The sequence below is a fragment of the Photinus pyralis genome, unplaced genomic scaffold (assembly GCF_008802855.1).
Source record: "Photinus pyralis isolate 1611_PpyrPB1 unplaced genomic scaffold, Ppyr1.3 Ppyr1.4_LG3b, whole genome shotgun sequence".
Taxonomy (NCBI): Eukaryota; Metazoa; Arthropoda; class Insecta; order Coleoptera; family Lampyridae; genus Photinus; species Photinus pyralis.
In genome coordinates, this window is record NW_022170510.1 from 11,721,667 (window position 1) to 11,734,420 (window position 12,754).

The 12,754-nt window shown below is 35.1% G+C and overlaps 1 protein-coding gene across 1 annotated transcript in view; it reads right to left on the minus strand.

Moving 5' to 3' along the window:
• Positions 1-769: 769 nt before the first annotated feature.
• Positions 770-12,754, minus strand: part of LOC116166366 — a 49,546-nt gene continuing 37,561 nt past the window's right edge. The window contains exon 3 of the mRNA XM_031481320.1: positions 770-1,874. Within this exon, the coding sequence (XP_031337180.1) occupies positions 770-1,825 (1,056 nt within the window). The 5' untranslated portion in view covers positions 1,826-1,874. The remainder of the gene's footprint in view (positions 1,875-12,754) is intronic.

The window sequence follows — 12,754 nt, forward strand, 5'->3', positions numbered from 1 at the left end:
TGAATAAACTTATAAAGCATACTTAACTATGTTGTGAGGCTAACAATGTTTGTTAAGGCATATGATTGGATGGTTTTGAAAATAATGACATCATTATTTTCAAAATTATCCAATCACATTCCTTAACAATATTGTTAGCCTGACAACATAGCTTTATAGTGCCGAGTGTGTAGGGGTCTCGGTAGGGGTTGTATTAAATGTATAAGTGAAGGTTCATTTGAACACCTGTCCTAACACGCAACTTTTTGGAAATGTTAAGTGAAAGAGGCACTTCTCCATGGATTCCTAGTGATGAGTTCCACTGTTAATAAAAATTGTGTTATACGTGCGGAGGCGTTTACAGGATCTCATATTACAAAGACCTTGATGATACTTGTATACGCAAGGTAATAAATAAAAACGATATAATTAGTTATATTACGTATCACTCGTCGCACGAATAAAAGTAAACGTAGCTGGGGACGCTGGGGTGAAAATGTTGCTACTAAACGTAATGCAATACTTTAATTTCCCCAGCTGTAAGGAAACCCTCGTCAGTTTTTTAATTTACTTTCCATCCGCATTTTAAACAGTACAGCGTTCGCATTCTCCACAAAATAACGAATTCTCCACGAATAAAATTATTTTTCGGTGTAAATAAAAGTTTGCGAAGATTTCTATTATAGTTTGGAAGGGACTTTTAATTAATACGCGCTTCAACATATTTCATAAACTAATTAGCACAATGAACGTGGAACGCTTTCGCAATTTCAAGCACTTTTCAAAGTGTTTACTTTCGAAACGTAATTCTGTGATAAATTTGAACGGAATGATACTTACCAGCATTATCTGCACTGGCTCGCCTTTCTGTTACTAAAGGCTCTTGAAAGGTTAACGTTAAGCTGCCTCGAGGACTTCGTCCCGCATCATTGGAATCTGCCGTTAAATTTCGTGCGATGCTCCCACGCGGACTTCGATTGTGATTAGTCTCTCCACCTATGCTCCCCCGTGGACTTCGATCACCTTGGTACTCACTACATATACTTCCCCTAGGGCTATTCTTCAAAAATATACTTTCGGGTGCTATACTTCCTCGAGGGCTACGATTTCCATCAGGTATAATGCTGTGACGAGGACTTCGCAGTTCTTCACTTGGACTAACTTTCGCGTTCCAAATTTGAGAGTCTGAAGGCGTTAAACTTGGTCGAGGACTTCTATTCGTATCGGGAATTAAACTATTTCTTGGACTTCTATTGAAATCAGGCGCCAAACTTAATCTAGAGCTGCCTATATTATTGTCAGGAACGAGACTATGTCTAGGACTTCGACTTACTTCTGGCACTAAACTGTTTCTTTTATTATTTACACTTTCAGGCACTAAACTATTTCTAGGACTTCTATTAAAGGTATCGGGCACAAGGCTGTTCCGCGGACTAAACGCTGCTTCCGGAATGAGACTATTACGGGGACTTCTGGAATAATTTTCACCCGGTACTAAACTGTGCCTTTGCATCCTTAATACTGCGGCATCCGGAACTAGACTATTCCTCGGACTTAAGGCCGAATCTGGAACTAAACTATGCCTCGGGCTCCTTCCAATGGGCCCGTCTTCTCCACAATCATGGTTATCCAGTGATATGTCAGGAACAATACTTGGTCGAGGACTACGATTTAGATCTGCTCCTAATATACTTCGCGAAGCACTTTCACTATCCACAGGTGAAACGGCTATGCTTGCGCGTCGCCCGGGACTCGTCCCCGCAGATCGGGAACCTCTGTTTTGCGACGATGGTGCCGCGCTACGCGAAGTCCGACGACGGCGTGATGATGAGCTTCTGTGAAGCATCCTGATCTACATGTCAAATCTTCATTGAAGGATTATAATACCCTGGCATCTGAAAATAAAACGAGAAATGCATTAATTGGGAGAATTATTTCTTGGTTACGGAAGCGTATGGTGTAATTAACCTTGTACATGGGTTATAGGGTAAAAAATAAACCTTTATTCACGATCATATTGTAATCAGTCTCATAATTGTCATTTTGAAGGTTAAGGAAGTTGTATTTTACAACACTTATTTTTCCAGGAGGGAGGAAAGTAGATTCTCGAGGTTAGTAATATTCGATTCGAGGTTAGTAATGTAATATTCATTGCCTACCTCGATTTAGTTGCTAATATCCTAATGAATGGCGCTCTCATCGTAACTGTCTGACACTGATGACAGCCGATTTAGATGCAAATTATTCAAAACCGCATTTTAAAAACAATTCTTAATCTTACTATGAGTAATATGGATTATTTGAAGTTTGGTGCTTTTTTTGTAAATTGCAAATGAACGATCAAACGCGAAAAAGTGAAATAAGTAAATGCAGACCGAAGCAAACACAAGTAGGAGTTGTGATTAACTTTAGCCAGACTGCGGGAGTTTTGTTTCAAGTAACCTAAAACTAAACGAGCGCGGTGCTAAATGGTTAAGAACAAAAGCAAAAAGAAACCGTTAATTATTAAAGGATCGGTAAGTATATAAAACTCGAACTTGAGTTTAATGAAATTGATTGTTACCTTAGAGAGCCCATTACTGTTTAAATTTCTGGGTGGAAAAGATCAATTCTTGTCTATAAGAGATGGAAACATTGGGTTGCGCTTGCGGCCCATGAGAAGAGCAGGGGATGGCAATTTATCGCATCATAATGTTGCATAACGGAGACGTCGTAGCACTACCTGAAGAGGATACTGCCATACTTTGTTATTTTCGGGTGCCAGTAAAGCGAATGGGCCACTGAATTGGCGACGAAACCTACTGCTAGTGCAGCCAATCTACAGCCACCGAACTGTTTTAAGTTGAAGAACTCCACTGGCACTTACTAATATTGTAGCGATCATATGCCAAAAACAATGTCCGGTAATTAAATGTAATTTGTCACGTTTTAGAAATAGATAATGCTATTTTTTAGGGCTATCGTATTGGAACAGGTGTTTAGTGACTACCTGATTGGATCTGGAGAATAAATCTTTCGTTATTGACATCTGCACAGATTATAATACTAATATTGTAACCCAGTCTAAATCTGTAATCACAAAAGATCGCTGTAGGTACATTTTAGAATAATAAAACTGACATGATCATTAGGCATTACCGCATTAGGTTTGAATGTGGATCACAACATTATTTGGTCGTTCATAATGTGGATGATTTCTTTACCTTTACCTCATTAAAATAAGCAAGTAAAACATGAAGTTTTACCTATACCCTTTCCTGCCCACCATTGTTCATTCGCTTCAAAAATTCATTCGGGGAGTAAATTTTTTACTACACTCAATTTCCCTTATTTGAGGGGTTGTACATTGAGATTCTTTAGTATGGGCCATTTTTTAACATACATGTTAAATTAATATGAATATTAATGGGGTAAATTTCCAAATCTGTATTACCGACAACATTTTATGTAGGGCAATAATATTGCAGATGGCGTATAAGATGAATATAAAACGTATAAATTTAGTGAATTATTTTATTTTTGATAATGGAATGATTATATGATGATCGTGAATAAAATCGTATACGAACCTCGACGAAAGGTTATTTTTCTTAGAATATAATCACCCTCGGCGCTGCGCGCCTCGGGTGATTAAAATTCTTCGAAAAATAACCTACTTTCGCACTCGGTGCGTAATATACTAATTAGAACGTGCCGATGGAGACCCTGAGTAGGAAATGAACATATGCGTTTTTGAATTCTATTCCAGAGCATATAAAGGTAATTATCAATTAACGGCGTAGATGATAACGTAGGTATGCTTATTTAGTCAAAATTCTTCGAACTTCGAATTTAAAACCAAGGCTACACAATGTACTCATATAGGTAAAACTAGGTATGAATGTTGGCACTCCTTTATTTTTTTGACAAGTGCATTTTCTTCTAAGCTGATATATGATCAAAAAATAAGTAATACAAAACTTTCCGCTATATTTTGGAAATAAAAAATTCGTCATTCGCTTATTTTTCAAAAATCGATGTCTCGCTAAATAGATGCCAACTTTAACAGATCCTATCAATCGTAAAATAAACTTTTGTGTAAATAACGCAATGAGGGCGATTTATTCGGCATCGACACCTGCAGAAATTATGGGTCACCTCACCCTGTCTGTCACCATTTCAATTTCATGTTAACGTTAAATGCGGATTTAGTTTTGGAGACTAAGCGCAATGACGATCATGCCATTCGATTTCGGATTCGAGATTGCTTATATTACAATTATCGGTTGCTAAGGTTGTTTCAATAATTACCTTGTATTTTGTTTAAGATTAAGTTTATTCTTTTGGTAGCAATTTCTCTCGGTCGTTGCGATAAGAGTTGTTATCGCTGCGGACGTTATTAAATTTTTAGATAAGAACGTGTTATAACCGGAAAGCAGATGTGCTGTTTGATGTTTCTAAGTCGCACAGTATTTCAATAATGAAGGAGAGGCGGAAGTTGATGAAAGGGAAGAGTTGTTAAATACAGGAGACGAGGCTTCTTGCGTTTCTTTAATCGTCGCTCTGTTTGGTGGAAGACGTGAATCGAGTTTTTTTGGACGTGAAAAGTCAATAGTAGTACTTACGCATATTTTGTGTCAAACATTCAGTAGTTATCGTGTTTTAGAAGAAAGTTAGTTGAGTGCTATGAGTATTAAGAGGTTGAACTCGTGGTTGTTAGAAAGTTAACGTTAAGTCGAGTGAGCGGAAGCGTATTTTACGTTTACCAAGAAATTTATCAGTACCTGTTAATGGAAGTGTTTTTCACCATCAAAGGGCTAATAGTATAATAAAGTTTCATCATTTTGTGCTTGTGGGTCTGTTTGGTTGAAAATCGGAATTGACCGAAGATTTTGGATTATTGACACTGGGCCGTGAGTGGCTGTTTTTCTTTCAGCCTGATTGTTTTATGTCAAATAAGTTTATTTCATATGCAAGTGGTTGGTTTCGTGATTAATCGAGCCCGAATTACGACCCAGATAAATGTTTTTATGTTTTCTTGATGTTGTACCCAGAATTACATCAGGTGTCGACTAAAAATGTCTTAATTAATTCTTTGGAATTTTGGAGGCGGTTAAGGCTGCCTAATGTCTCAATTTAATACAATTTACGCCAATATGAAGATTTCCGTCATAGCGGAGGCTGGGCATAATTATAATTATTTCTTTTAAAAGTTTTCTTGGTACCTGTACTTAATTTATTGAGCAAGCTGAAGAGGTGGTTGTGGGTGGTTTTAGTAACGGTTGTCCATTGAACATACCAATAAATAGTACCCAAATTTGCCAAAAGTGCAAGATTTTTATACATCCCCATCTAATAAGCGGAAAAACCTTTAAATTTAACAGGTAGCACTACTTGCTTTTTTAATGCGTATATTCTATATTGTGTTGTCTACGCCAACCACAGGCGTAGCGAGGACTCAAAAGTTGGTTTCAACAGGATGGTGCACAGGCACAACGCCTTAATCGTGCGAGAATATCTATTGAAGATCTTTTTCATTTTATAGGAAGTTTGTCCGATAGATATTCTTGCACGATTAGGCCGTTGTGCGCGGATGCACCGTCCTCTTGAAACCAACAATTTCCAACTTTTGTATTTTCTTGTGTGCCGTACATCGTTGTATTAGTATTAAAAAATGCTACTCAATACAGTATGTACTTTTTTTACAAGCCATATAAAAAACTGTTGATGATGATTTCTCCGAAACGAAATGTTGTATTAAAAATCTCTCAATGCCATCTTGTAGAGCTCAAAAAAGGCAATGAGAATGTGTTTTTTATTTTATCTATAGTTTATCTATATCTGTTCAAATAACACCAGAAAAAAATAAAAATAAAATCTGTAAATTTCGGATTTTCTGGGATACAGGAACTACCGGAATTAATGGGAATTTTCTGGTTTTCTTTAACGCATAATAATAACCCTAATTGCGCATCTTTGCTCTAATTTGACTATCGTCTTATCTTCTATGGTTTCGGAGATCCCATGATATACATTATAAAAACATATATAAAAATATTTCTGTGGCTAGCACAGATACCACCCCCATTATGCAATAATTTAGCCATAATATAGAAAAAAGTCAAAAATTAACAGTTTCTTGTTACTTGACACGTTTGCGCATACACGATTCTGCCCAAGAGCTTTTCCGCCTTGTTTTCCGCTTTCCGTAAAAAAAAGTGGTCAATTTTACCCCACTGCAATTTACCTCCCTTACTAGATCGTGCCGGTGGTAAAAATGGAATTGGTCCAATTTTTTTAGATTGTGCGGTTGCCACGTTAATAATTGAAAAATGTTAAAACGTCAAGCATTACCGAATTTCTTTGGAAAGACGAGGGGTATCGAAATTGAGATATCCTGTAGGTACCCTATTTTTGCACGATTCTCTTGAAAAGACCAAGTGGTGTTCATATTTCGTATGACTGAACGGAAATTCCGTAAAAAAATGATTTTCCTACGAATGCCTTCGAAAATGATGCATTTCATTAAAGTAAGGTGGTGTGAAATCATCTACGCTAAGAGCCTAAATGGTATTCATTAAACAATTTTATTTTGGCAAGTACGTATTAACTATTTTCACTGTAATTAATTGTTTGAGATTTGCTAGCATATCAGATTAAGTTCTCTTTTCGTGCGTGTAAGAATTATGATTGGTTCTTAAGGCGAGTGCAATATGCATTGGTGGTGTAACATCTTCCGAAAATTTCGTTTCGGTATTCTTTCGACGAGCACGTTTGGGCCGACACGTTAAAGCGAAGTGTAGTATTAATAACCCATGTGGGTCTAATTCCACAAATTATTGAATATTGGTTTTGGCGATTGTGCAAACCTCGACTTGGTTTGGAAGCGAGCTTTGGCACTACTTGTCTCCGGTATGGAGGATATAATTATATAATCTGTAATTTTCTCAACTGTACATGAGCAATCCTCTCGTTATTTAAGGCATCTTAGTAAATTCTTTGTAATCGAAGGAAAATGACGTGTGTAAACATAACTATTTTTTAAATTTTGTTAAAACACCTTCTTTTTTGCCTGGAAAACTTTTGTCTTGGGTACTGTATGTTCGTAGTTTGTTGCGTTTTTACGAACTAATATCGCCATTTCTTATTTAAAAATAGTGATATATACATTTTTGAAATCAGAAAAATGTCAACTTTGTGTTCTTTATGAAAGTCATTTTTACTTTTCGTATCATTTGATAAGAGCATTTTTTCTGATTTAAAAAAAATGCTCTATGAAAGGACACAGAAAGTAAAAATGGCTTTCATAAGAAAAAACAAAGCTGATGGTGGTTAACCGGAGACAAAACTTCAGAATTAAAATTTAAAAGTAGCATCTTGTGGAGGAAAAAAAGTGACCATAATAATGTCATTTATTTTGAAATATCTTTTTAAATAACTTTCGGTAAAAAATAAAAACGGTTTCGCAAAGTTTCGTTTTTTCCGGATATCTCCGAAAGTAGTCGGAATGTTTTGTTTCAAAACCGCACTTTGTTAAGCATTAAAATACGCAACTTTGCCAAATGTAAACGAACTACGTATCTCTTACAGTTTCCGAGATCCGCATGGTGGCCCTCGAATTTAAATCAGCCTGTATAAGTATTGGATACATATTTAATTTACATTTTGTTCTCGAAATATGTAAAAATAGTCTCTTAGTAAGGGTGTATTTTTATATTTTGCATAGCCTGCTTACTTTTTAAGATACAGCGCCAAACTTTGTTTTTTCAAAGGGAATGTATAATTTTTTTTTTGCACCAAAAATTCCTTATTTTTTTCTAATTAGAAAAATGTATAGTTATCAGTATGTTTGATTAGAAGAAAATTGAATTAAATAGGGAACCGTTATTCGGTCTTGACAATGTGGATTGAATGCAAGTAGGCCGTGGAATATATATAGTTCATATTTCAGGGAATGCTCAAAATAACAGTATACAGACATACGTCAATCACTTTATATCTCTTTTAGTTCTGAAAATATTCCCGAAAAACATCGAACGCGAGCGATTTGGAACACCCTATACAGCGTAAATCATGGTAAGCAATAGAAATTGTTAGCCTTTTCGTCAATATTACCACGTACCGTCATGAAACATTTAACGCAAATAAAAGGTACCTACATCAACTGAATTGAACACTTACTTGCAATTCTCATACATGTTTAATGAGTTTAAAGTTTACATTAGATACGCTAAAGTTAACTAAACTCCTCTTATTAGTCACAAAATATCCCTTTATCGTTTTGTCTCAATTGCCAAAGTTTATAGAAAATATTTTACGAACGGTTAAAATGATTCGATTTTATTATCTCGCGGCGCTGAAAGTTGAACATGTGCGAATCCCTAGACAGGAAACCTGAAGCCAATTCGATCTGGTTAAGACACTATTTGATTTTATTACGGTGAAAGAAGGTCGGATTGTATAATTTATAGTACATAGAGTCTTTATTTTACATTTGAATAGGTGGGTTGGAAGTAGTATCTGATCTGGATACATTTCTAAAATTGGCTATTCCTCTCCTTAATCTTTGGTCACAAATTAATGTATTGCGATCACGTCGACAATTTGGGTTTACCTACTTTATAATCTAATACTTGCACAAACTGCGACAGAACATCAATAAGAGACAGAGCTTTAGGGCTCGCTGCCGTTTTCGACCCTTATCGGACTGGATGAAAGAGAGCATTCAAAATCTATAAGCTAGAATTGAGCTCAGATGGCTTGAATGTCTATATCAGGAAACAAAGTGGCGATCGTTTGCCAAGAATGAGATCTCTTCTTATCTATTTGCATGCGGTTTACTTGTGAAACTAATGCGTAAAGATCTTATATAATTTAACTGGTCGTTTACATAAAGTAATAAAATTTTATTTGTTTGATTACAAGATCTCCAGGTTCACAACAGGCATAAGAAGAAGAGCATTTTACCATATTCCTAATTACACATCGAGTTAGATTTTGGCAGATTAAATCCGTCACCAATAATTCCAAACGACTACTGTAACATACTGATTAGATGTTTAATACAGCTAACTAGCGAACGCAAATTCGTTAGATGCTATCTGAATATAAATTTTGTACTTCAGCGTGTAATATACCTAATTCAGCTGCTTTATGTAGATCGTATCGGTACGTACCTATCATTTCTTGTCATCAACGAGAAAGCACATATTATGTTATTTCATACTCGTAATTGATGCATATGCTCGTTATTGGGTTAAGTTTAGATTACAGGACAGTACCGTGGTAATGTGTACAATGAAAAATATTCACGTCGATTATTGACAACAATTACATAAAATGTGACAGTTCGGCAAAAACTGTCCGCTCGAGTCCGTCGTAATAGGCACTTACATAAACATACCATTATAAGATAGTATTTTCAATTTTGATTGTAATTGCTGTCATTATAATTGTTACGTTGTTTATCCATCTTCGTAAAACGCATTCATAGCCTACGAAGGCGTAGAAGGGCCATCTATACAAAAAAAAGAATACGACTACAATTCCGACTTTCAACCGAAAATTCAGACTTTAGACGCAGAATTCTTACTTTAAACTCAGAATTCTAACTTTTGATCTCAGAATATTGAGTTTAAACTCGGAAGTTAGAATTCAGAGTTTAAACTTAGAATTCTGATTTTAAACTTAGAATTGTGAGTTTAAAGTCAGATTTCTGCGTTTACAGTCCGAATTTTGAGTCGTATTTTTTATATAGATTGCCCTTCTACACCTTCGTACTACGGTTTCAATTTAATACATATTAGAAGTTATCAAGATGGAATGATTGATTTTTACGAAACTCAAGTTTAAAGTCGGAATTCCGAGTTTAAAGTCGAAATTATGAGTTCAAAATCGGAATTCTGAGTTCAAAGTCGAAATTCCGAGTTTAAAGTGGAAATTCCGAGTTCAAAGTCGGAATTCCAAGTTGTAAGTCGGAATTCCGAGTTTAAAGTAAGAATTCTGAGTTGGTCTTCGTTTTAGCGTTTCTGTGTTTATACTGAATACGCTTAACGTTTTCGGAATGCCAAATAATACCTACATATTCCACACTTATATTCAAATTCTGACTTTGAACTCGGAATTCCGATTTTGAACCCGGAATTTCGATTTAAACTCGGAATTTCATCTTTAAACTCGCTATTCTGACTTGAAGTTCGGAATTCGGAGTTTGAACTCGAAATTTCGTCGGAATTATAAAATAAAATACTTATAGCTCTTCCACGCCTTCGTAGATTTTCAAGACAAAAACTTTTAAGTACGGTTTTGCTCCTGGTCGGAAAAATATCTAGAAATACGAGGCGTATGTACAAGCAAAAATCAAACGGTATAAATGCGAAATAAATTTACGGAAAGTATCAAAAATTAATACCACCGTACCTACGAATGTAACTAGCAAGACACCAAAACAAAAAAAGGCGAAAGTTTCGGTTAAAACATCAAATACAAAAAGATCCTCACTAAACAACGGCTTTGACTTGTATAAAATTTGGTCATGCCTTGGAAGGAACACCAGTTTTCTCAAGCCGTCCAATGTATTTGGATAAGAACACTACACTTTTTATTGTAAAAAAACTAGATTAAATATTTCTCGTAATTCACCTATTAATTCAACATGTGCTCTTCTTAAATTACTTATAGAAATATTGACACTAATTATGACCCTTTTCCCACTATCGATATGGCTTTAGATTTCCTTTAGATTCCCTTTATTAGATATCTACTAAATTATATCCAAATCCAAAATCCAAATGCGTCTATATATTTTATAAACTTAAATTTTGTTCTTTTTTCTTATATTATTTCATATTGTGTCCTGTAATTGGTGTAAACTGTTGGGCATTAAATCATTAAATCGAAATCTAAAATCTAAATCTAAACATCCAAAAATTAAAACTTTATTATCTTTAATCAATTAATGGTGCAGTCTGCTGTCGGCCTAAAATCTGTAGTTGGTCTTAAGATTTGAATTAATTAAGAGCGCTTCTTTTGAGACTATTCACGACTTAATCGGATGCTGTTTGCTGCAACTCATTAAACTAGCTACTGTTAATTATACTCACATAATGGACGAGATGAAATTTCTAAATCCATACTTCTAATTAACCCCCATTGTATCTTGGAATTTCTCAATTCAGGCAAGCTACTGTGTCCTATCAAACCGATACCGGCGTAAACCTCCATGGTTTGCAGCTTAATGCTCGTTTTAAATTAACATAGGAAACTAAAATCATCTCATATTACGGGACTAAAATTCTAAAATATTAATTTGTCCTCGTCTTCGGACGCAAAGAACAAAGGTAATTGAAATATCTTGACGGGAACGGTTGCAAACGGCGAATTAATTACAGATTTTGTTATGTTAATATTTGATGTATGTTTTTTAACTATACAATGCTTTATCATCAATCATTTAATGCAACAAAGTGTCTTGCTTATTGCCAAGATTTTTACTATTCTTAACTTATTCAATGTATTAATCACAAAAGCTGCAGCTACTAATTCATTATCGTAACCAACTGTTACTATCTTTTTTTTTTTGGGTTGGATCCATCGTTCCTCGAAATGGGGGTTGAAATATATTGTGTGATCAAAGCTCTCTAAACCTTCCCCATATAGTTTTTATTCGTTGAAGTTTTTTAAAAATAAAAATAAAACTGTAGTCGCTTTTATTTTTAAAAAACTTCAACGAATAAAAACTATATGGGGAAGGTTTAGAGAGCTTTGATCACACAATATGTTACTATCTTCATAAAGCCCATCGGCCACTTAGAAATTGCAAATTAATTACGTCAATCACCAATAAGATGAAGGGAGAGACAGAATTCCTTATACTATTCTGAAGCACATCGCTAAAGATCGCCCTTCCTGTATTGCCTTATAATTACATTTTTTGTTTCCGACTGGAACGTTTCCAAAAGTTCTAAAAACTGAAAATGTAGCTCTTGTTTAGAAAAAAACGCACAAAACTAATTTGACCGTCCTATATCTTTGGTACCCGCTTTCTCAGAGAAAGCGTTCGTGTGCGATGAATGAACTATCTACTTCCATACGAGTAAATAAACAAAGGTAGCCAAAATCGCTATCGCACCTACATCTCTATAAATCAATCAAATCAAACAAAATATATGTAAATAAGGCGTTTTTCCAAACCTAATTTATTGAAATTATAAAGTGAACGTAACGTGAATGATACAACTCCATGAAAGTAGAAAACAACTAAAAAGGTTTTCGCCCTAAGGCGAGTAACTTCAGCGCACATTCCATGAAATGAATGATCAGTTCTTCCCAAAAGGCCATAGCTATGTGCGCCGTGATTTTCTTTACTAGCGGCATACATGGTTTAAATTTCCAATAAAAATTTCTTCATAAACAAAAAAGTTGGCCTTGCGCAGTTCGAGCATGAGCAGATTTAATTTATGCTATAGGTATGCGATGTTTCTTTTTACTAGAAGCGTTTATGGTTAAACTTTAGAGAGATTTTCATAGGCAAATTGGCATTTTGCAGTCTGCGCATGCGTGGATTTGATTTTTACTATGTGCGATATGTTTGCTTTTCCTAATGACATTTGTAGTTTTCGATTTTTACTACATGTGATATATTTTTCTTTACTAGAAGCATCTATGGTTAAAATTTCAAAGAAATATCTTGATCAATAAAGAAGTTGGCACTAACTGCGTATGCGCACATCTAATTTTTGCAATATCAGTTATGTTTGCCTTTAGCAGAAGCATCTGTGATTAAAATTTCAAAGAG